Below are 26,943 nucleotides of genomic sequence, written 5' to 3'. Positions count from 1 at the left end.
TATTGTAGGACTGGAATAATGAGCCAAACATTTCTTAATACATTGAAGATGGGAGTTGACAACAATCTAAAGTACCACATTCTAAAATTGCTCCTGGCTGTAGATCCAAGGTTAGGAAGGCCTAATGAAAAGTTGAGAGTGAAATAAACAGAATGATATTTTTGCCATTATTTCTCTTTCTTGTATTGCAATCCTTCTTTTGTTTTTTTCATTACTTTTGTTGTTAGCTTTCAGATTTTAATAGCAGCATTTCCACATTTTTTGGCCTTGACATAGAAATACATTGTTTTCAATTTAGTTTTTGTGAGTTCCTACCTGTTGGGAGGTCAAATTTTTGAAAACTAAAAAACCTAATTATAATAGATGCTCAAAAGTAAATGAAAAAAATTATTAATCCCTTTCACATAATATCAAAAACATGAACTTCAGCCTTCAACTTAAGAGTGATTTTAGTTTTTTAGACATAGCTCAACCTAACTTAGTTTTCTCATCTCACAACATGTTAAAACCATCCAACCAAAATGGGTGAAACTCAACTATCCATTAAATGATGAATAGATACACAAAAATGTATAATATTATACAATGGAATATTTTTCAGCCTTAAAAATTATTGAAGTACTAATACATGCTTCAACTAGATAAACTTGGAGTAAAAGAAGTAAAGTAAGTAAAAGAAGCCAGTCACAAAAAGGCACACCTTATGTGATTCCAGGTATATGAAATGTCCAGAATAGGCAAATCCATAAAGAGAAAGGAGATAGGTGATTGGCAGACACTGAGCAGAAGAGGAAACAGGGGAGGTCTGCTAAAAGGCATGGGGTTTATTTTGGGGATGAAGAAAATATTCTGGTATTGGATAGTGGTGATGTTAGCATAACATGATATTTCAACAATGTAAACTCAACAGCAGTATTAACAACAATTAGCACTGTTATTAACAAATGAGAAGAGACTTTAATATTCAAATACTCTTCTACAATAGTTGTCCAGGTATGTGACAGCTCCTGAATAAATATCAAAGCACACTTAAAATGGGTATAAGGAAAGGAAGCTGAGGGGGAAAAATAAGCATTTCAAAGATGAATTTATGGTATGTGAATCATATTAATTAAAAAAAACATAAAAACTACTAAAATAAGCCCCCACTGATTATAGTAAATAATGACAGATGAGAGCTTAGAGGGGAATAAGAAATGATAACTATAAGGGAAAGACAGAAACACTGAGCACACATAAGACCAGGAGCCGCTTCAGCGTGAAGCTCTGTGGCTCAGCCCTGTGCCAGCATCACTCTGTCCACACTTCCCCACCAGTCTCTGGCTGGTGGGGACCGCAACCTGCCTTCAGGAGAGGATGAGCTGTCCGCTCTCTCATTAATAAAATCATCTCTATACCTCTCTGAAGTGCCTAGTTATGAACCTGAGCCATGAGAAAAAAGATTAAATTATATGGAGGCAGAAGTATTTTTAAAAGATTTCTATCAAAGTTTATTTTTTTGAGGTTTCAAAACTTTAATTATTGAGTAGTGTTTACTTATGTAGAATAACTCATTCCAATAGATGATATATTAATGAATTGGTATTGTATTTTCTTTCTTTCTTTCTTTTTTTAAGTTTCTTCTCTATAAACTTTGAAATGTTTACTTTTTCCCCTCAGCTTCCTTTCCTTATACCCATTCTAAGTGTGCTTTGATATTTATTCAGGAGCTGTACTGGGTTATAAAAATAAATTAAGTAGATGCAACAGTGTGTTACAATTCATATACAGTACATTCAGTATATGTAATAAATTTAACACAAATAATAATATTTCCTAAAGATTAATGACTTTTAGAGTAAAAAAAAAATCACAAAATTTAACTTCTTGAGGGATTCTTGACAATCAAATGTAAAATGGCCACCTTACTTAAAGTTTAACTTTGGAAATAAATTAGAATGATAGACCTATAATGAAAATACCTCTTCAAATTATTGCTAATAATATCATTTCACTCCGATTATACAGGAAATACCACACGCATTTATTACAGTTTGATGGAGAAGGAGGTTGGCGCTTTGAACAATTGGATACTGCGATCCGTTTAACACTGAGTGAAGAAAAACAAAAGCTGGAATCTCAGCTAGCTGGAATTCCCAAAATGCAGCAGAGACTCAATGAACTATGTAAAATTTTAGGTGAAGACTCAGTGCTGAAAACAATCAAAAATGAAGATGAAACAACCTAATTTGTTTTGATGTGTTGTAAGGGTTAATTTTTAGCTAAAAGCTCTGAGACACTCTGTTATAGTGCATGCACTGCATTAAATTAAGCACAGAATATAAAAAGCAGCAAGAAATATTTTATAAGATCAAGGGAATATATGACCTAACTTTTCAGAAGAAAATTTAAAAATGCATTATGTAAGATTAGTCATTATGGCTGGTACTAATTCCTGGTGAAAGCCTAATTCACCTGTAAAACAGGATTTTCTAGGTGAATTCATGATGAATACCCAATCTACTGTGTATATGTGATGTGTCTGAAGTTCTTAACAAACATGAGAGTTATCTTCAGAACAAAACAACATCTTAAGAGCAGCATTTGGGTTGAAATTAGTTGCATAAGATTAGAAGTTTGAGTAACATTTCAGTCTATAGTTATGGTTATTAGGTTTAATAGCTAGAATTCAGTTTCATCATTGCTAATAGTCAACTAAATCTGTATATAAAGTAACTGACAGTTTGATAAATAATTTCAATATGAAAAAAATTATTTTAATGGCAGTGGTTAAAGGAAGAAGCATGGCTATATGTGTATAAAATGCCATATTTTTTAATTTTAGATTTTTTAGTGTCTTAATGCAGGCACATACAAAATTAGTTTTAATGAAACTCTTTATATACTTGTTAATAAACTCTTTCATTTTAAAGAGAATTGCCAATACAGAAAAGGAGTATCCAAGCAATATTGGTCTCAGCTGTTACTTGGCAGCATTATCTATTGCAACTTCTTTCCAGAAATACTTCGCTTGTTTTTGTGCACAAAGGAGGAGTCCACTACATCTTTAAAATAGCAATATTATACTCAAATATAGGGATTCTCTAAATCACAATAATAATAACATACAGGAGAATAGAACTTTATAGTTTACAACTTTCACATCATTTTATGTTCATCCTTGTGGCAATCCTTTGAGACAGTTAGTATTTTTTCTAGTTTGCTGTGAAAAAATTGACATTCAGACTTGCCTTAATCATGCAATTGATTTAAAAACAGATCCAGGAACCAAACTAAGTTCTCCTGATTTCCTGGTTCTAGTGGAATTTCCATTATATAATATATTATCCTTGAATTCTAAATTTACAAAGTGGAAAAGTCATTGCTCTGTGGTTTAAAATGAGCCAGAAAATTAGCAAATCATTCAGCAACTATGCACTCATAATATTAATTTACATTCACAGACAGCAATCAGAAGCAGAATTAATTGTGTTATAGGTAAATTTAATATTTATTGAACATAATGAGAAAGACTCTGTATAGAATAGTAGTATGAAATAAATGTTAACTATCCATGTGCCCTGGAGTTTAAAGTACAAAAGCCAGGATTGGCATTTTCATCTCCTACTATCTATGTTGATAAGCTAGAAAAAAATGGGAATGATCAGTTGTGAGTGGTTTAGAATTTTATTTGCACATTTAGACACAAGAACAATAATTATTAAGTCAATGATTCTCAGACAGTTCTGGTGGTAGGGTACCTGGAAGTCATTCATAATGATCGTAGAAAAACATCATGACATTTTCAGTTCTGCCATGCAAACTAAGGCAATTTTAACTATGAATAAATGTAACTACCTTATATGTAGGAATGCAATATAAAATCATAATAAGTACATCTGCTTAAGTTTTTCCTCTAGTATAGTTATCAGCTACTACTACATCCTTTAGAAAAGTGAGGCAGGTGTCAGAGGTATAAAAAATGTTTGCAACCAAAACTTAATAAAAATTATCCACTAATGATCATTTCTATGTTAGCAGTTATTCATTTTATACTGCTGATGGGAAAAATCTGAGGCAAGAATCTTAAATTAACTTTTAACAGTGTAAGAGGAAAATGAAAAGTCCTCATTTGAAGCATGTGCAAAATTTCGCGTCTTAAATTTGATAAGCTGAAAAATAAAATACTTAGGACTCAATATATTGTGCTTTGAAACTTTGAAAAGAATGCCAAAACAAATATTAGATTTGTAATTAGCCCTTATTTAATATATCCTACCAATGAGCTAAAGTAAATAAGGTACATTATTTATAACACTATAAACTCAAGGATTCAAGGATGTTTAACATTTTGTACTAAAAACTACACACACTATAATTTAAAAGTTAAAGTATAATAGGAACATGTTTTCCATGAACTTTTTTGTGCCTATTTATTTTCTGAATTTTCTTCCAGGACCAACAACACCCTCTAATTTGGAGGGAAAAGATATCTGTGATTTCAATTTCTATTTATGTACTATATACCATATTTTGTTATTCTTATATTTTATAAAAAAATGTGAACAAGATTGAGAAACTAAATAGCCATTTTTAAATATGACAAGGAACAGACAGATGAGGAAAGGAAAAAGAAAAAATATTACAATTTTCAAATTACTTTTAACTTATATTATCTATTTGACTTCTGTTTTTGTTTGCTTTGCTTTGTTTTTGTTTGTCTATGAAAGCTACAAGTTTATGAAGCTTGGTTTTTTTAATGTGCATTTTTGGGTTAACGTTTTAAACTTGGAAAATAAGTTGCATCTTTGAAAATGTTGCATTATATTTCTACAGCATGTAGTGTTATGCCAAGAATGAGTATAAAATAGTATGCGTTCCTGTAAACAAGATATTGTGTAAAAATTCCTATCCAGTAATCTCAAGGAGAATGATATCTTGAAATTCGACCCAGGTTTACATTTTTTACAGTGGGATTGGTTTTCCCTTGATTTGGTTTTCATGTCAAATTTTTCTGTTAGTGAAGGTATAAATGACATGTTAGTTTTTTATTTGTGACTTTGGTTCCAAGTATAGTTTCATATTTGGCAATAGGCTAGACTATTAAAATCTCTTTGGAATAGTTCTTTTATTCTATAAGCCTAGAAAAATTTGTTACACTCTGGAACACAAATCCAGAGAATGTTACATACTTCTGATATGTGCAGGAAATGATCATGACTATTAAACCATTGATTGAAAAAGATTCTTGAATACTTTATAGGCAAAAATTATCCTCATTTAGAAACACGTACTTTCACATAACCCAGGGTAGTTACGGTTCTGCTGATATACGTTTAGGTATGTCATATATGTTATAGAGTTGGGCTTGCTCTGTTTGCCACATGAGAATTTTCAGATGGATGTGTAAAATATTTTTATTAAAAGCAAATCCCTTCTTCATTGTTGGTGCCTTTTCTGATAACCAAGTACAAAAACTGTTTTACAGTTTCTAATCTGAAATTTTCAAAACCAGGTATCTACACTTATAAGCAGGAATTGTGTTAAAGCAAATGAGAAAAATGTTCTTAATGGTAAAAATCACTATGTAGCTAAACTACAATGTGTCTATGTGTGAATATATTATAATATGGTCTTCATTCCCCTATACAATTATGTGAGCTCAGCATTCTCTGTGAATTTCTTAATCATCCTAAAAAAAACTTGATTAATCAAAGGAATTCCAGTGGTTGAAAATGCCCTATGTCTATATTTTAAATGACTCTGTCAGCTATCTGTCCACATACACTTCAGTTACAGTTTGAGTGGTGCACAACCTTGTGTATTGCTATGCACAATAGTCACCAAGGAGTTGCTGAAATATTTATTTTCTTTATTAATTAAACACACACTTATTTATTCAGTATCAACCTATGCCATTCACTGTGCCAGGTTCTAGGAATAAATAAAATATGGTCTGTGTACTAAGAAGCATACAGTCCATTGAAAATTAGGGAAATGAGTACCCTCAGTCAGAGAAGCACTCAATAGCTACTATCTATTATTTACCAAGTAGGCACAAAGCATTGCATATGCAATGAGAGGAAAGTCAAGACAGAAACATTAAGTAATTCATCCAACCTCATTCAGCTATGAAGTTATAAAGCTGAAATTTTAACCTGTAATATTTTATTACAAAGCCTATGCAACTCCCTACCAATTTCCTTATACTTAGTTTAGGTCAGTTTCATTATTATTGTCTTTAACTATAAAGTTGTAAGTTATAGTATATTTTAAACTGGTTCAAAATTTCTGGTTAACTAAACAGATGTGTTTTTCTCATCTAGAAAAGAAATTACTCTAAACATTACACAAGTAATATATTTCATTGTTTTTATTGTAAATGTTGGATGTGGTTCTATAGGAAGAAAACAAAAAGCAAATTTTCATATTTTAAGAAAGAAATGGGCCCTGGCCGGTTAGCTCAGTGGTAGAGTATCAGTCGGCATATAGGTGTCCTGAGTTTGATTCCTGGCCAGGGAACACAGGAGAAACGCTTATGTTCTTCTCCACCCTTCCCCCTCTCACTTCTCTCTCTCTCTCCCTCTTTCTCTTTTTTCTACTCCTGCAGCCATGGCTCAATTGGAGCAAGTTGGCCCTGGACACTGAGGATGGCTCCATGGCCTCCACCTCAGGCGCTAAGAAGAGCTCAGTTGCTGAGCAACAGAGCAAGGCCCTAGATGGGCAGAGTATCACCCCCCCTAGTGGGCTTGCCAGGTGGATCCCAATTGGGGTACATGTGGGAGTTTGTCTCTGTCTCCCCTCCTCTGAATTAAAGAAGGAAAGAAAGAAGAAAGGAAGGGAGGAAGGAAGGAGGGAGGGAGAAGAGAGAAGGAAGGAAGGAAAGGAGGGAGGGAGGGAGAGAGGGAGGGAGGAAGGGAGGGAGGGAGGAAGGAGAAGAAATGTTCAAACAAGAGAGGCCTGGTCTCAGCCCTCATGAAACATTTTAGTATATCATCAATACTAAACAACTGTATTCCTATTAGATCTTATGATCTCATCTAAATGACAAATTTGTTTCGTAGGGTAGTCTCAATTCTTGTACTTCCTGACTTAGACCACTCTGTTGTAATATTTAAGCAAAAGCATATTCTGGAAGCAAGATTCCCTTGACTATACAATTAAGGGCTTCATAGTTCTCATGCCCTCCAACTTGGTCTAATTTACAAAGTCCAATAAAATCAGCCTGTAGGACTGTATCATCCTTCGCCAGTAGGTGCTCCCATACATTAGCATGTTGTCTTGAAACCTGAGAGACATCAGCTTCTCAAGTTCAGATAGTGTAAAGTGAACCAGTTTTGTACAATGAAAAGTATCTCTGTTGTGTTAACACAAAATGCGGATCACTACAGTAGGAAAGTTCTAAAAAAGCAAGAAAAAAATTAATCAATATAAAAGTGAATATACAAGGCTTCCAAAGTTAAACACATTTAAAATTATATGCTCTATCTCAGTACTTGTGACCCAATGTAAAAGATAAGGTGATTAACTATTCACCTTGTTTGTTCATATGAAATTTAATACCTGTAAAATAGAATATGCAATAATGAAGCAATGAAATAAACACTAAATAATATTTGCTTGGCAGTATCTTTTAATTATAGTTTATTTAATCCACAAAAGTTAGGAGGCAAGCTTATATATTAAATATTTAATTTTAACACATTGAATATATTAAACATAATGATTGAAATCTATTCAACCTAGACATTATATAAATGTATAAAACTGAAAAAGTTTACACTAGAAACGTCGTAACACTTAATTAGAGATAAAGCAAAAAGATATTATAATCAGATGACATCCTATTGGAGAGATAATATAAGACCTTTTGCAACATGCTGATAATGATAATTTAAGAGTGACAAAAATTGATGAAGCAAGTGTCAAAGTCTCCTTGGTCAGGCTAGCTTGTTGCTCAATATGGGACAAGTTTTCGAGATCCATATAGGTGGGGTTTAGAGAAATGAGGTTAATGTAGATCCAAGCAGATACATATTTTCCAGCAACCTAACACATATTCACAAACACACACATGACCTTTTTGAAGTTTAATACAAAAAAAGCATAATAATTTTGAGAACTTAAGTAACTAAAGAATTTTTTATTGTGATAAACACATTAAATTGACCTTCTTAAGCATTTTCAAGTATATGGTTCAGTCGTGTTAAGTTCATTCGTATTGTTGTGACACAGATTGCCAGGACCTTTTCACCTTATAGATCTAACCTCTATGCCCATTGAACAACTCCTCTTATTTCCTGCTCCTCAGCCGTAATTATTATTTTATTTTTGCCTCTATGAATTTAACCACATTCGCTACCTCATCTAAGTGAAACCACACAGGATTTGCTTATTTCACTTAGCATAATGTCATCAAGATTTACCCTTATTTGTGGCATGCAATAGGGTTTCTTTCCTTTTTAAGGCAGAATAATATTTAATTGTATGTATATACCATGTTTTATTTATCTATTCTGTTGATAGAATGGGTTGCTTCCACTTTTTTGGCTATTATAAGTAGTGCTTCTATAAACATGGATGTACAAATATCTCTTCAAGACCTTGCTTTAATTTTGGGGGGGTATAAACTCAGAAGTGGGATTGCTGGATCATATGGTAATTTCATTTTTTTATTTTTTAAGGAAACTCCGTACTGTTTTCCATAGTGACTCACCATTTTACAATCCCACCAACAGTGCATAGAGTTCCAATTTCTCTACATGCTCATCACTCCTTGATACTTTCTGGGCTGCTTTTTTTATAGTAGCCACCTAGTGAGGTAGTATCACATTTGGTTTTGCTTTGCATTTCTGTGATAATTAGTGATGTTCAGCATCTTTTCATATGCTGGTTGGCAGTTGTATATCTTATTTGGAGAAATGTCTAAAACTTTTTGCCAGAAGAATTATTTTTAATTAAAACTTTCCTCCAGGCCCACCATGGTCTGGCCTCAGTTTGTTGCCTCTGCTTCCGAAAAGTTGTCTTGCCCGGCCCTGCCTCCACCTCTCTGCTCCTCATTCCCTTGGCTGTATAAGACAGGTGTTCCGTTTCCTTTTTCTCCTTCCATTTTACTTTCTCAGTCAGAAATGTCCTTGCTATACTATATTCATCTATCAAAATCCTATTTAGCTTTAAGAATATTCTAAATTCTTTCTGGTTGTATGTAGTGTTTTCGTTGTTCATGCTTACAGAGCCTTTATTGGAGACCCTATCATTACATAAATCCCATGCTACCTTTTATTATTTATTTGTGTACCCATCATCCCCATTCATTCATTCATTAATTCATTTATTCATTTGTCACGTAATCTTCTCAGATTGTTCAGATAAAAGAGCCCCTCAACCAGTCCCTCTCTATCATATCCATCAGTTTTATTTCTTTCACTTATTGTTTCTGCATTTATCCACTTATTACTCAATTCTCTTGGCCTATCTATGACCCCTGTCCTCCTTATACTATAAACTCTCTGAGTCAGAATTCTTGTTTGTCTTATTTACTCTAGTATTCATAGCACCTAGAATAATGCATGATAGATGAGGGTCACTTAGAGAATATTTGTTCAATAGGTGCATAAATGAATGCGTGAACAAATGAATAAAAATAGAAGAAAAGAACAAATATATGAACAAAAATAAATTTATTAGAATAAATGAAATCACCAGAGATATAAAAAGTACACTCACCCCTTCATATCATTGTTATTAAAGGCACACTGATAGATAAATCTATAATGTATAGTGGGGGTTTTTTTCTTTGTGCTAAAAGAAAAACTGAGCATCTTGGGAATTGCAAACTATTCCTTCATTTACTTTTTGCCCCTCCTCTCCAAAACCAGTTAGGATGTATATATTTGTTGTAAGCCTCCCAACCAAATGCTGACTATAAAAGTTTTGAATTAGAATATTTCTTCTAATTCGCTGTTTCAATAGAAATTAGATATCATATCAACGGTCCATCTTCCTCCATGTTTTCCCTCTCTGAGATCCCACGTGTTTACATCTTTCCTCTTTCTGCTTCTTTGGGTGGTTCTCAACACTCCTAAAGTAATTTAGAATAGTCCCAGTAATTCATAGATACTATACCTTTAGTTTTATCAATCCCAGTGACCATAAAGACGTCTTTCCTCAAATGAATATCATACATAGACTTATACTTTCTTTCGTGTTTATATAAGATTCAATACCAACAGAATAACCTACCCAGACGACTACTGGAATCCTTCCTGACCTTAAGAACAGAAAGATCATTTCAAAGCAGAAAGCAAATTTCCATTCCAACCCATGAGCCTGTTAGCACCTCCTCTCTCCTCACCACAAGCTTGAAGAATAGGCTATGTTGAGCAGTGATTAAAACAATAGCACAGGCTCTGCAGAAAGACCTCTGGATTGAGTCCTGCCTCTGCAACCTCCCTGCTGAGCATGTTACTTAATCTCTGCATGCCTCGGGTTTCCCATTTTTAAAGTGGAGATAATAATAGTAGTTGCCTCATAGTGTGTTGTGAGAATTAAATGTATTCATATTTATAAAGTACTTAGCAGAGAGCTTGGCATGTGTCTATAAACTATTACCATTTATAGATATAGTGGTATGAGTTATTTAAATAAAATCTAATCACCATCCCTTAGAAGATAGTTGTCATTGGGTCATGAAAGAGGGAGGAATAAATTAAGGCATAGGAGTGGCCCTTTTGGATTGAGAGACTTCAAATGCAAGTGGTTAAAAGACAACTAGCTCAGTGTCTGATGCGTAGTATTGTAGTTACTCAATATATGCTTGTGGAATAAATGACTGAATGATGGAATGACTAAATAAATGAGGTATTAGTAGAAGAGAGATAAACACATACCAAAGATAAAATTGCTTTCTTAGTAAGTTTGCCAAGTGTCCAAATGCTAGTTGGCATGTCACTGAAATTGTGTGGGCTTGCTAACTTTGCAGTGGGTCCCACTGTTTACTGAAGCTTGAAATAATGCATAAAGTAATATGTCAGAAAAGCTGAAATCTAATCTTCCTTTGAATTTGCTGTCTCCAGTCCCAAATCTGCCAGGGCTCATACACCATTACAGTGACCGCTTCATGCTAATTTTTCCCATACAAATGCAAAAGGAAATAAGACATGAGGAGAAGAAAAGGATCAGGAGGAAAAGGACAATGAAGAGTAAGATAATAAGAGGGAAAAGGAAATGGTATGTGTGATTTTTGCAGTGACCACCGAAAGAGTGCTGGAGGGGGGAGAGAAATCGAGTAATTTGGCGACCTATGACCTTCAGCATGCTGCCTTACCTCATCTTTGCTCCTACCTTCTCAGGTGAATTTTCGTATTCCCTGGGAACTCTAGAACAGGTGCCTATTGAAGAATCTCTTTATGATGAAGTTAGAAAATTGGGATTTATCACAATCTCTTATTGCTCTACTTTGAATGATCATATCCCCCCAAAACTATACTGATCACACCCTTCTGGCAAATCCCCAAGTCCGTGTGATCCTAGTCACCAGTTCTCTTCCTGCATGGACAAAGGCAGCTGCATGCTGGTGGAGCGAGTCCCTCTTCAGGGTAAAACGTTTACTAGAAATGCATGATCAGCTTCAAAAGATTGCTCAGTATCACTCACTCTTCCACTAAGCAGCTACTTTCTCAGATTTTCACTGCTCTCTGAACAAGTCCAATCCTTTTTCCTTTTTTCTCACAGCTGGTCTTTGTCTAGGCCTTTTCCTTTCTGCTACCAAACATGAGAACTTGGCCTTATCCTCACGCACTCCTCCCTTTCTCCCTTCTCACGGAGGACCACCTCTTTTATTTCCTAAATCACTTGTTCCTAGGAAGCATCCATGCCACCTTCTCATTCCTCATGCTCTATATATATTTACCACTAAATCCTATACATTTTGCCTCCTAAATAATAGATCTCAATAAGTCTCCTTTCCATTTCACCACACTAGCAAGGTTCAAGGATAAATCGTTCTCTCTGACTTGGATTGCCATTGTCTCCTGACTGATCTTACTGTATCCATTCCGTGAGATTCCACCAATCTATTCTTTTTAAAAGTTTTTAAGTGTTTTATCAGTGTGGCATTGCACATACACTGAAAACTGCTCAGAACATAAATATAAAGCACCATACATGATCACAACTTAACATCTGTGTAACCACCACACAGTTAATAAATAGGGCATTGCAGGAATTGCAAAAAGCCCAACTAATGCCTCCTTCAAATCACTAGTTCTGTTTTCCTTTCTCTTGGTATAACCACAATCCTGACTCCTTACTCCACTGATTAGTTTTGGGTCGGACTTCTTTTATTTAACATTATGTGCATGCAGTTCATTCATGTTGTAGTCCTTAGTCATAGCCTGTTCATTCCCATTTTTACATAGTGATCTATTGTATACTTATATCACAATTTATTTATTCATTCTACTCTTAATGAATATTTCTTCTGTTTCTGGTTTAGGGCTATGAACATTTTTATACATGTCTCATGCTACACATGTGCACACATTTCAAATCTATCTATGCTAGTCACGGTAGCCAGAAAGACCTTTTCTTAATGCAGATCTAACCTTATCATTCTCCCCTTGACTTTCAATAACTATTGGGAAAGATTAAAATCCTTAACCTGTCCTACCAAGCCTTACATAATATGGATTCTCTCTTTCCAGAACCTTTCTCTAACCATGCATCCTTTGCTCCATGTCCCTCTTTCTTTTCCTGAAATGGTAAACGTTCCCTCTTATCACGAGGTCTTTCACAATTTGACCCACTTGCTCATATAGCTATTCTTCTGCTTCCTTGCCTAGTTCATTTCTTTTTCAGATCTCGACTCTGTCTTTGATCTTGCAGGGAATCTTTTTCTTACCCTCCTTTACAATTTGATTTTCATAATGCCATATGTATCCTTCATATTACTTAACACAGTTATAATTTTACCTATCTTTGAGTAAAACTTATTTTCAGCCCCTGCCCCCACACACATACATTCACACTAGAGGATCAGTTTCATTAACACTAGGACTATGGCCTGACCAGGCGGTGGTGCAGTGGATAGTGTCGGACTGGGATGTGGAGTATCCAGGTTCAAGACCCTGAGGTCGCCAGCTTGAGCGCAGGCTCATCAGTCTGAGTGCAGTGTTGTCGGCTTGAGCGTGGGATCCTAGACATGACCCCATGGTCACTGGCTTGAGCCCAAAGGTCACTGGCTTGAGCAAAGGGTCACTCTGCTCTGTTGTAGCCCCCCACTCAAGGCACATATGAGAAAGCAATCAATGAACAATGAAGGAGCTGCAACAAAGAATTGATGCTTCTCATCTCTCTCCCTTCCTGCCTGTCTTTATTTGTTCCTCTCTCTGTCTCTCTGTCTCTGTCACAAGAAAGAAAGAAAAAAGACAAGGACTGTGGAGTTCACTTCTTCCTCTTCATCTTTTATTTTTTTTCTTAAAGTGAGAGGAGGGGAGATAGAGACAGACTCCTGCATGCACCCAGACTGGGACCAACAGCTATCTTCAGTGCCAGGGGCCGATGCTCAAACCAATTGAACCACACTGACTATGAGAAGGGAAGAGAGATGAAGGGGTAAAGGAAAAAGAAAAGAAGCAGATGGTTGCTTTTCTTGAGTGCCCTGACATGGATTGAACCCGGGATGTCTGCTTGTCGGGCCAATGCTCTATCCATTGAACCCAACGGCCAAGGCCATGTTTACCTCTTTTTGTTTGTTTTGACTCTAGATTTTATCTTAGCTTTCTGCCTGGCCCATAGTAAGAACACGAGAAATAGTTGTTCAATCAATAAATCAATGAATCAATGAAGCAATTTATCAGGATTTAGCTTGTTCCATGCATATTGAAATGTTTAATTTTTCCAATTATAAATAGTACTTTATGGGCAGATATAAAAGTATTTTTCCTTAAGATATAACATAAGCATGAGAATTTATTTGAACACTTTCATATTACTGGAATGTTAATTATGGAGTTTCCAGCTGTTTAGTCCTCTCCAGGGCAGCTGTAAGGTACAGAGAGAAGTCTCACTGCCGTCATCATTTCTGTGGTGAAACTGCGTGGGGTCCGGCTTGTTCTCAAAAGTACACAACAATGTTTTTAAAATGAGACAATAATAAATAACAAGCAGAAATGCAAAGCACCTTCCCAGACACAAGAACTCTGGGAATGGGTAAAAAGTAAATGAATAAATATATATTTACATATTTAAATAAATATATGTAATGTACCTTTTGGATTGGATATTCTATGTAGATTTTTCATTCATTTAATTGTTTTCATTTTAATCAAACTTTTAATAAAATAAGAAATGTAAAGCTGTTTTTCAATGATGGCACCATAGTTTTTATTTATTTCTAGGCAAGCATGAATACTTCTTTGCATATTTTGTATATATTTTAGAATGAATGGTGTTCAAAGTTAAGAGATTGTTTAAATGCTTAAAGTTACTTAGATATCTAAGTACAGACTAACTTTGACTTATTAAATGTTAAAGCAAAAATTAAAGTCTACCTGAGATATATTAAATTTAGAGATTATATATGATTAAATATATGGATTTATATATTTTAGACTTTAAATATTTGAAGAAGATTTTTTAAAAATTTACAAACTGGCTTTGTTACTAAAAGAAGTTGATTTACCCTTACACATGTCTCCTTTTTTTTCATAAAATAGTTTGAAAGTGAAAAACCTTGCAAAGGAGCCTGACCAAGTGGTGGTGCATTGAATAGAGTGTAGGACTGGGATGCAGAAGACCCAGGTTCGAGACCCTGAGGTCTCCGGCTTGAGGACGGGCTCATCTGGTTTGAGTAAAGCTCACCAGCTTGGACCCAAGGTCGCTGGCTCAAGCAAGGGGTTACTCAGTCTGCTGTAGCCCCACGGTCAAGGCACATATAAGAAAGCAATCAATGAACAACTAAGGTGTCACAATGAAATACTGATGATTTAATGATTGATGCTTCTCATCTTTCTCCGTTCCTATCTGTCTGTCCCTATCTATCCCTCTCTCTGACTCTCTGTCTGTCCCAGTAAAAAAAAAAAAAAAAAAAACCTTGCAAAGGAAAATGAAATTTATTTATAAATATAGATTGGTAGAGTAGAGATACTGATTTGAAAAGTCTAACAATTTCCTGTTCATATTTGTTTAAGTATCTAGTTCCCTCCTCCTTAAAATCTTGTTGCATTGGATGTTTTCTAATGTCTCTTCAACATTCTATGATTATTTAATTCCCCTAGATTATTTGATATTTATTCTCTGATTTCCAATGTGGCCAGTTTGAGTAAAATTGTATCTTATTATGTAGCCCTCTAGTGGCTAAAATTTATAAGGAACACAATATTAAGGAATAAAAATAGCAATTGCTTAAGAGAAAAGAACATCTATTTAGAGAAGGAAAAGGGCCAGGAAGGACAAAAAGTAAGTGAACTAGATAGAGAGGAAAAGTAAATGAGAGGTCAGGGTTAAGCAGTGTGACATAGATAGATGAGAAGAAGCTAGAAGTTAATATTTTCTTAGCGACATTTTACTAGAAACTTTTCATGTATTCTCTCACTTAATCTTCATAAAAATTTTCTTAAGTAGGTACAATCCTGCCTGACCAGGCAGTGGCGCAATGGATGAGCGTCAGACTGGGATGCCGAGGACCCAGGTTCGAGAACCCAAGGTCGCAGGCTTGAGGACGGGCTCATCTGGTTTGAGCAAAGCTCACCAGCTTGGACCTAAGGTCGCTGGCTCGAGCAAGGGGTTACTTGGTCTGCTGAAGGCCCATGGTCAAGGCACATATGAGAAAGCAATCAATGAACAACTAAGGTGTCGCAAGGAAAAACTGATGATTGATGCTTCTCATCTCTCTTCGTTCCTGTCTGACCTTATCTATCCCTCTCTCTGACTCTCTCTGTCTCTGTGAAAAAAAAAAAAAAAAAAGATATAATCCTATTTTACAGGCAAAGAAATTGAGGCTCAGAGAATGAAATAATATGGTTAAATCATACAATTTGAAATTTGTATTACATGGTTTGTAATTTTATTCTGAAATCTGTGCCCTCAAATATCAAATGAAGTAAAAAACATTAAAGATTAGTTAGATGAAAGTTTACTTTTTTCCTTATAGAGTTGCAACTTCATGTTGGCTCAAGAACTGGACAGGCAGGGGAAGGATGAATGGAGGTGACAGGGCCACCACCCTACCGCACACCTATTTACCTACTTATGGTTCTTGTGGAACTGGAAGTAAGAGGTGGGGTTCACTGATGAAATCCAGGTTCATGGTTCCAATCATGATGCATTAGCTCCAAAGGGTGGAGGGGGGAGAAACAACCAGCAATAGCGTGACAATTTAAGCTAAAGAAGTAGTTTCTGTATTTCAGTTCTGCAAAACAATATTCACTTGCAGCAATTCCTCAGGAGCGTGAGTTAAGAGAGATAATAATAGCCTTCTCTCACATCTCTTCCTCTCTTACATCTCCTATAATTGTCTGCTGTTTTTCTTTCTTTTCTTTTTTTTTAAACCTATTTTTATTACTTGTGATACTATAACTATAGCCAAAGGCTAGGGATGGACACTGTTTGGTAAAACACTACACTGGTTCCAGGCAGTGTGGAATCACTGTGAATAGTTTTAAGGATATGGATATATCTCAGGCAACGAAACAAGACATGTGCCAGAGAGTGTCTATTAAATTTTAAATAGTGTTTGTCAATTGTTACAAAGCTAAAGATTACTGTTTTTTAAGTTAATTAAAAAAAAATATTTGCCTGACCTGTGGTGGCTCAGTAGATAAAGCGTCAACTTGGAATGCTGAAGTTGCAGGTTTGAAACTCTGGGCTTGCCCAGTCAAGGAACATATGGGAGTTGATGCTTCCTGCTCCTTCTCCTTTCTCTCTCTCTCTCTCTCTCTCTCTTTCTCTCTCTCTCTCTCTCTCTCTCTCATCTCACTAAAATAAATAAAATTAATTAATTCTTTTAAAAAGCCTGACTTGTGGTGGCTCAATGGATGAAAGTTTGACCTGAAACACTGAGGTTGCCAGTTCAAAATCTTAGGCTTGCCTGGTCAAGGCACATATGAGAAGCAACTACTATGATTTGATGCTTCCTGCCCCTGATGCCTCTTTCTTTTTCCTCTCTCTCTATCTCCTCTCTCTAAAAATCAACAAAACTTTTTAAAAACTGTATTCTTTAAAAAACAATTTGATAGGCCCTGGCCGGTTGGCTCAGTGGTAGAGAGTCTGCCTGGCGTGCAGGAGTCCTGGGTTCGATTCCCGGCCAGGGCACACAGGAGAAGTGCCCATCTGCTTCTCCACCCTTCCCCCTCTCCTTCCTCTCTGTCTCTCTCTTCCCCTCATGCATCCAAGGCTCCATTGGAGCAAAGTTGGCCCGGGCGCTGAGAATGGCTCCATGGCCTCTGCCTCAGGCGTTAGAATGGCCCTCGTTGCAACAGAGCAATGTCCCAGATGGGCAGAGCATCACCCCCTGGTGGGCATGCCAGGTGGATCCCGGTCGGGTGCATGCGGAAGTCTGTCTGCCTCCCTGTTTCCAACTTCAGAAAAATACAAAAAAAAAAAAAAATTGACAGGCCCTTCAAATGCATATAAAGAAGAACATTTCCTGGAAAGTAGGTCTCACTATAATAAAACTTCTACATGAATATTTCAACTAAATACTTGAATTGTTGATTTATTTTCCTTAAAAATACTATTAGGCATTGGAGAAATTCTTGGAGTTCTTTGCATAGACTATGCCCTCAGTAGTTTATTGATCTTTCAAGGCCCATCAATTGTTCCGTCTCTTCATGCTAATTTTATATTCTCTTATCCCTTTAATAAAGTGTGATTTCTTTTGATGGAATTGTTTTATTCATTATAGTAGTTTTATTTTTATTTATTTATTATTGTGACAGAGACAGAGAGAGGGACAGATAGTCAGGAAGGGAAAGAGATGAGAAGCATCAATTCTTTGTTGCGGCTCCTTAGTTGTTCATTGATTGCTTCTCATATGCACCTTGACTGGAGTGCTCCAGCAGAACGAGTGACCCCTTGCTCAAGCCAGTGACCTTTGGGCTCAAGCCAGTGACCATGGGGTCATGCTACGATCTCACACTCAAGCCAGCAACCCCACACTCAAGCTAGTGAGCCCACACTCAAGCTGTTGAGCCCGTGCTCAAGCCAGCAACCTCAGGGTTTCAAACCTGGGTCATTTGTGTGCTAGTTCAATGTTCTATTCACTGCACCACTGCTTGGTCAGGCAGTAGTTTTATTTTTAGTGGCAAAGTAATCATACTTACAGCAAGTCAAAAAGTCAAGGTATCTAAGGAAAGCATTCATAATCTCTCTCTTCTCCCTTCAATTCTATCCCATGTGAACTAACTGCTGGGTAATCTCTACATCTTAGTCTACTTTCATATTAATACACAGGAGGTCCTCGGGTTATGACACAGTTTCATTCCTACAACAGTGATGTTACCCAAATTTTGGTATAAGTTGAAACACACCCTAGCCCAAGTCACTTACCTATCCTAACACAGTTGTAAAATCATAATCTTGAACATAAAAACACAATTAAGCCACAGAAAAAGGAAGAGGACATAAATATACTGTACTGTACACTGTACAGTGTATTCTTCTGCTGCGTGCAACCAAACTAGTTCCCCCATGTAGTCCGTAAGTACGACACTAACGGCATAAGCCGAAACACTCCTGTCTGAATTTTTTAAAGTTTTTATGGAAGTGAGTGTCATAACTCGAAACTTCTTATGTTGAGACTGTCGTAACCTGAGGACACCTGTATATAGGATTTATATCCTTTTATTGCTTACTCCATATATTATAATTCTATGACTTTTGTGGACACACAAAAAAAAGGGGCTCTGTAATAAATCTGACTGAGAGTAACCTCATAGGATGATCTGGATCACACATTCCTAGCTGGGTGGGTCATGGGAGGTAATTACATTCAGGCCTAAAGAAGGTTTATGGTTTATTTCTGCCTCAAGTGAGCCCTGTCCACTGTTTTTGTGCATCTGGGTGAACACACCTTTGAAATGCCAGAAGTAATAAGACCCTCAAAAAATGTATCCACTCTCAAGGGAGCACAGCACCTTGTTAACTATCCTGTACCTTTCTTTCTCCCACCTTTCTCCTTCCTGTATTTCATATGTACAAGAGAAACGGCAAAACTCTCCTTCTCTGGAGCATTTGAAATCCAGCTGCTCGGCATGTCCTCAGTTTGGCTCAAATAAACTCTTATAAAAATTCTCTACAGGTTTGGACACTTCTTACATTGACACTTTTTAAAAAGTAACTTACTATAGATATTTTATCTTAAAACACTTATTTCTAAATTGTTTTTTTTAGTAGAAGCATATCATTCTGTAGTATGAATGCATCATTCCAACATTGCTAGATATTTTTTTTACCAGTTTTTTTGACATTTGTGCATTTGACCTTTATATGGTAATCATGTTCCTGCAGAATAGCTTCTCAAAAGTGAGATGGAAGAATTAGTAGATATTTCCAAGTCTCTAACCAAAAAAGAAGTAGCATTCCTTGCACAGATAAATCAGAATATCTACCTGCTATCCAGATTCGAGTGCTGAATATTATCAGTTCTTTAATGTTTACCAAACCAGCGAAAAGTAGTACCCTATTGTTTTCTCACTTGCTTTTTCCTGACTATTAAAGATGTCAAATGTTTTTTCAATGTCAAAGTCTAGCTTCCCTTTTTAAAGCTTTATTACCTAATATAGTTTCCCCTCATCTGACATCCTGCAATCCACCCGGTCTTCTTCATATACATGTGAATAACTCATCCAGCAACATGGTCATTTTGTTCCTTGGCCTCCTCATCTCTAACAATACTCACCTCCACCCACATAAGCCATCCACTTCTATGGCCACAGATGAACTTGTCATCATCTGGAATGACTTGAACTTCTGAACTTAAATTCAAATACATTACTCTGACTACTGCCTTCTCTCTATTCTTCTGCTTCTTTTCCTCGGATACTCCCACAATACCTGTTAATCCACCGAACTGAGGTTTCCAGTCCCATGTGTCCATTCTCTGTAAGTAGAACATCTCATAAGCAAGAAGCACTCTTCCAAAAACAAAGAAGCCAAAGCTTTCAGAGCAATGTTTCTTAATCTTCTTTGGAATTATGCAATATCCAATGATTTTCAACCTGAGGAGCTCTAGGGAGTGTTTGGGAACATGGGGATTGTTTTGGGTTGTCACAAAGACTAAGGGTTCGCTACTGGCCTTTATGAACAGGCTAGCAGGGATGCTCTATGTCCTTTAAAATCTGGAACAATCCCTCATAGAGAAGTACTGTCCTATGCAAAGTATCAGCAGTGACCCTAGTTAAGAAACACCAAACTCCCTTAATAATTTGTTTAAAAGGAGGAATTGCAGATGTACATACAATTTTATTTACAATATAAGGGGTTCCACTGACCCCTAAAGTTCCTCATTTGTAAAGCCCCTATTAGCAATCCTTTTGTAAACTACTATTTAAAAATATGATTGGCAGCATTGGGCTGTTTCAGAACTTCCTCAAGTTGATCTTTCTGACATACTTGAAGCCTGCAAAGAACAACAACAAAAAAACCCCAAAAATGAAACTGCTCTCTTTTGCTGTCTTTTGGGAAAGTCTAGCTTAGCAAGAACACAATAACCTCTTCACTTTGATTTTCCATAGAACAGCTGAGATAACATTTTTATAAGGAACTTCACCAAATCTGAGAATAATTTTTAAAATACTATAAAATGTATAAAGTTTATGTACCAATATCACTATTAATCATAAATGCCCTCTTTTATTTCATACTCTGCCTAAAAAAATTATTATTAGGAAAATTCCTTTTCCTTCTGGGCCTAGAAAGGGGGTGAAGGAGGCCTCACAGATCTGCAGACAACCTATACAAGTAATGGGCTTTAACGAGGTTTTCAATGCTTATAAGAAATACATCCATGGAGTATAAAGCATCAGCAGTTATACTAATTTTTTTTCTTCTCAAAATTAGGCAGAGTTATTTTTTCTTAATTACATAAATAAAAATTGCCTTCAGTTCTAATATGGTGTAGATTCCACTTACTATGTCATCTCCTTTTTATTTCTCACATGCCTTCACTCTTCGCTTCTATCACATTAGACCAGTGACCATTTCTTGGATTTGGAGTGTAATTTCATCCTTCTCTGCTTTTTGTCATATTGTTTTTTTCCTCATTATTGTACCAGTTAGTAAAAGCATATTCTTCCTTTAAAACCCTACTTGAACATTACTTTGTCTGTAAGTGCTCCCTGAATAACTTCGTTTGGAATTTAGTGATCATTTGTCTCCATTACATGAATCTTTTTATGATTTTTCTTTGATTCATTCACATGTATTTTTATGTGTTTATCTTATGCCTTTCATTATAAAAAGTTCCTGGAGATCAGGGCTATGTTGTTTTTTATTCATCTTTGGGTTTATGTCTCACAGGACACAGCACCATGCCTTGACTGCGTCTTCTAAAACATCAGCTTTTTTATTTCTTTTACGGTACCTTATTCATTTCCCCCTTAACAATTATCATAAGCTGCAACAATTTTTTTATTTACTGCCTGAATCCTTCAAAGAATGTGAAGTCAATGAGAGAAGGGTCTATTCTATTCAATATTGTTTCTCTAGATGAAACAACAGCTAATCAATAACTGCTTGTGTTTTGCATAAATGCAGCTTCTTAATGGTCAACTCCTTAAAACAATTGCACAATTCATCTTTGGATTATTCCTTAATGTGTAGTAAATATATGCTAATTAAAAATCACATATACATTATTAAAAATGTAGAGATGCAATCAAAAGGAAAGAGACATAAACTAAAAGAGTTCTTAGGAAAGAAATTAATGAGTGGTGGTTTAAAAATATTATTTATATTTAATTGTGGTTTTTTTTTTAGTTCTCCAATGTACTATTTGACAAGGAAAGGGTGAGAATAATGAAGTGTAGTGATTTAGATGCTCAGAAAGGCTTACACATACACTTGTTTTTAATTCCTGTAAACAAGACAGTATATTTCAAAGATTCTGAACATAAATTTCAGAATACTTTAAGGAAAAATCACTTTGTGTAAATTATTCATGTAAATAGTTTTGGGCTATATAACCTATAGTTACATAGCCAGAAAATAAACCTTTACAATGTGGAAGTAATAACTTAATGCAATGTAATTTATACATACAGTATTAAGAAGTATAAGATAGTGTAACCTTAAGAATTGTGTTTTATCCCTAGCTGGCTGGCTCAGTGGTAGAGTATTGGCCTGGCGTGTGGATGTCCTGGGTTTGATTCCCAGTCAGGGCACACAGAGGAAGTGCCCATGTACTTCTCCACCCCTCCTCCTCTTGCTTCTCTCTCTTTCTCTCTCTCCCTTTCTCTCTCTCTCTTTCTCTCTCTCTCTCTCTCTCTCCCCCTCCCACAGCCATAGATCAGTTGGATTGAGTTAGCCCAGGTGTTGAGGATTGCTCCATGGCCTCTGCCTCAGGCACTAAGAAGAGCTCGGTTGCTGAACAACACAGCAACGCCCCAGATGGGCAAATTATCACCCCCTAGTGGGCTTAATGGTTGGATCCCAGTTGGGGTGCATGTGGGAGTCTATTGCTGCCTCCCTCCTCTCATTGAATAAAAAATATTGTGTCTTAGTTATTTTCAAGAATTATTAGCTAGGCTTACAAAGGCAAAATTGTATGAAAGATAAGAAATAATTTTGTGACTCTTACTTATTTAAAGGAATACAGTACTTTTGACTTTCTTGTCCACACAGTTGCTGTACTCATCCCTGAGAGTCACATTAATATTTACTAAAACTTTATATATAGGATTACTTTCAACATAGATCATTACTTAGATTAATTTGTGAAATATTTTCCTCACCATTTGAAGAAAAATTTATATAACTGTATCAGGTCACAAATATCCTCATACAAGCTATCCAGTAGCACAATAGTTGGAGGCAATTTATATGTCTAATGGACAGTAAATGCTGTCCATTTGGGATGCTATAACAAAAATGACAGACTGGAAGGCTTATAAACAATAGAAGTTTATTTCTCTATGTGACCAGAATGTTCAAGATGAAAGCACCTGTAGATTCAGATTCGGTGCCTGCTGAGGACCCACTTTCTGGTTCAAGGTGCCACCATATTACATATTAGAACAAATATTGTGTGAATATGTTTGGCTAAACACACCTTATTGAGGGCCCTAATTTGCTGCGTTTTTACACCTGAGTAACATGAGTAAGGGATTAAGGGGTTTCCAAAGATTACATGGTGGAGCTAAGCCTTAAACACCAGGTCTTTGGACTCCAAAACTTAAACTGTGCTCTAAAAATACAATAATGTCTTCTCCAGTTAATTATTATTATCAGAACAGTTTGCTGGGGCTAACAGAGTATGCCAACAATGCAACAACAACAAAAACTACTTCTCTGTTGTATTTAGTTAGGGTTAAGGTAGCTGTGAACTTTCTTCTAGTTCATAACCTCTAATAATTTTTAGGTGCTTTCATTTTAGTTCCCAATAATTTCAGTTTAAAATGGTCATTAGTACATTCTGAGAGGGAATATGTATTTACACATGTGTATATTCATAATCTAGGATAGTGCACACACTCATGTAAGTATACATATCCCGTAGAGAAAATCTATTATTTTCTCTATGCCTCTGCTGTCACCTCCTTTAGTCTCTTCCATACTTATCAGAAAATAGACACATGGCTATAGAATCATGACAGACAACCTAATATGATATATGTCTACCAAATTCTTAAATTAACCAGAAAAGTCAAGCTATAATACAATGGAGTGACATGATTTTTTTAAAAACATATAATCAGAAATTATAATAATCCTAAATCATAAAGAATAATATATAGCCTGATCCGTGGTGGCACAGTGGATAAAGCATCGACCTGGAACCCTGAGATCGCTGGTTTGAATCCCTGGGCTTGCCTGGTCAAGGCACATACAGGAAGCAACTATTAGTAGTAAATGTTTCCTGCTTCTCCTCCCACTTTCTCCCTCTCCCTCTCTTTCTCTCTCTTTCTCCCGTCTCTCCAAAAATCAATAAAGCTTAAAAAAGAAATAAAAAATAGAATAATATATAACCATAAAAACTGATGCAGAAGAATAGCAAGTTCTAGAAATAACAGAACCAGAGTTGCAGTTCTAATTTCAGCTTTACCATGACTCCCCTGTGTAACTTTTGTCAGTCACCTCATGGAACCACTCGGCATTTTTGTTTCCCTATCGGCAAAACAGGATGATAATGCTTGCTCTATGTCATAGGGAAAATGTTGGGACTATCTAATTAGTGATTGTACAGTGTTATTAAAAAACACTGTGTAATTATTGGATCTGAGTCTTATCCTATGTAATGTAATGAGAATTTTATTTTACCCCTTTAATTGTAGCTGAAGATGTTATATAAGGCTTCCCATTTCCTCTACATTATTCCTTGTAAAAGAAATTTTGCAATGTGATCTCTGTGCTACATATGGTAGTTTCCTTTTTCTAACTACCTGTTGAGAAAGAATTGTTGAAACCAATAAATAATACTGTGTGGACACAGAAGATATTATGAAATACTAAGGACTGTGATAGGAGGTCATCTCTTATCTAAGGATTCAATAAATTAGCTCCTTGACTAAAATGGTAACACCTTTTGTAAAGGAATTGCCATACTTTAGATTCAACACCAAATATTGCAATGAGCTAATATTTTTTTACTGCATACAAACTCTGATGGATAAAGTCAGCTTTTTACAGTGAAAATGTTGGCCTTCAAGTCATGAACATCACTTGAACAATAGAGCATTAGGACTAAAGATCCAACTCCAGCAGTTAGTGTCTGTGTATAGTTGGGCAAGTAATTCCTTAATGTTACTCCCTTTCTTTTATTTTGATTTTGGAAATCAAACTAAATAAAATAAAGGTTCACAAAACTCAAAATGTAAGACTGAATTTCCAGAGCCTTTTCTAATATATAAAGTGTTATGTAAATTTTACATTATTATTATTATTGTCTAGTCATTGATAAACCCCCAAAATGTTCTGTGAAGGTGTTACTTTCTATTTCCTTGTCAGTCTCCCAGAGGTCAAATTGATATTTATAAAATTGTGTCATATAATAAAACTTTTGTCCACAGTACTAAGGTTGCATGTATCATAGCAGGTAATGCTCCTGTATAGAATATATCTCAGAACATGTGACTGACTTGAGTCTGGAGAATAAAAATTGTTGCAAAAGTTCTTAAAGTAGCCTGACCAGGTGGTGGCGCAGTGGATAAAGCGTCGGACTGGGATGCAGAGGACCCAGGTTCGAGACCCTGAGGTCGCCAGCTTGAACGCCGGCTTATCTGGGTTGAGCAAAAAGCCTACCAGCTTGAACCCAAGGTCGCTGGCTCGAGCAAAGGGTTACTCAGTCTGCTGAAGGCCCATGGTCAAGGCACATATGAGAAAGCAATCAATGAACAACTAAGGTGTTGCAACGTGCAATGAAAAACTAATGATTGATGCTTCTCATCTCTCTCCATTACTGTCTGTCTGTCCCTGATTATCCCTCTCTCTGACTCTCTCTCTGTCTCTGTTAAAAAAAAAAAAAAAAAAAGTTCTTAAAGTAAATACATTCCATGACCTCTGGATGGGGAACAAATGCATGGATTTCAGGAAATCTGTATAGTCATTTCTAATAAGTAAAACAATTTTACTTGCTTATTTTATTTTATAATCCAGTTACTATTCATTGATGTTCCAGAGCTTAGTCTTTTTTTTTCCTCCGCCTTCATTGAGGTATGATTAGCATAAAAGATTGTGTTAAGTTTAAGGTATACAAAGTATTGATTTGATTCATTTATATATTGCAAAATGATTACCACCATTGCATTAGCTAATGCCTCAATCCCATCACATAATTGCCGTTTCTTTCTTGTGGTGAGAATATTTAAGATCTATTTTCTTGGCAACTTTTAATTATATATAATATAGTATTATTAGCCATAATCATCATGCTGTACATTAAATTCCCAGAACTTGTAAATTTTGTAACTGGAAGTTACTACCCTCTGACCAGTATCTCTCTATTTCCGCCACTCCCCAGCCCTGATAACCACCATTCTTCCCCCTATTTCTACAAGTTTGGCTATTTTGGAGTCTGTATATAAGTGATATCACATAGTATTTGTTTTTGTCTGACTTATTTCATTTAGCATAATGCCCTTCATGTTCATCCAAGCTGTTGCAAGAGGCAAGACTTTTTGTTCTTTTTCCTGGTATATATACAACACATCCTCTCTAGCCATTTATCTGTTGATGGACAGTTAGGTTCTCTTCACATCTTGGCTACTGTGACTAATGCAACTAATGTTGCAATGAATGTAATGAATGTGGAAGTGCAGCTATCTCTTCAAAATCGTAATTTCTTTTTTCATTTTTTTTTTTGTGACAGAGAAAGAAAGAGACAGAGAGGGACAGATAGGGACAGACAGAAAGGAATGGAGAGAGATGAGAAGCATTAATTCTTCATTGTGGCACGTTAGTTGTTTATTGATTTTTTCATATGTGCCTTGACTGGTGAGTGTGTGTGGGGGGGAGTTACAGCAGACCAAGTGATCCCTTGCTCAAGCCAGCGACCTTGGGCTTAAGCTGGTGAGCCTTGCTCAAACCAGATGAGCCTGCGCTCAAGCCAGCAACCTCAGGGTTTTGAACCTGAGTCTTCTGCTTCCAGTCCAACGCTCTATCCACTGTGATACTGCCTGGTCAGGCAAGATCCTAATTTCAATTCTTTTGAATATATATCTAGAAATAACATTGCTGAAGCATATAGCAGTTTTAGTTTTAATATTTGAAGGAACCTTCACACTATTTTCTAGGGGACTGCACCAATTT

The 26,943-nt window shown here is 35.9% G+C and overlaps 1 protein-coding gene across 1 annotated transcript in view; it reads left to right on the top strand.

Moving 5' to 3' along the window:
- Positions 1–3,758, top strand: part of ABCD2 (ATP binding cassette subfamily D member 2) — a 58,685-nt gene extending 54,927 nt beyond the window's left edge. Inside the window, exon 10 of the mRNA XM_066258113.1 lies at positions 2,008–3,758. Within this exon, the coding sequence (XP_066114210.1) occupies positions 2,008–2,227 (220 nt within the window). The 3' untranslated portion in view covers positions 2,228–3,758. The remainder of the gene's footprint in view (positions 1–2,007) is intronic.
- Positions 3,759–26,943: the final 23,185 nt, after the last annotated feature.

Source organism: Saccopteryx bilineata, chromosome 2, assembly GCF_036850765.1.
Source record: "Saccopteryx bilineata isolate mSacBil1 chromosome 2, mSacBil1_pri_phased_curated, whole genome shotgun sequence".
Classification (NCBI taxonomy): Eukaryota; Metazoa; Chordata; class Mammalia; order Chiroptera; family Emballonuridae; genus Saccopteryx; species Saccopteryx bilineata.
This window is presented reverse-complemented; position numbering and strand designations above follow the sequence as displayed.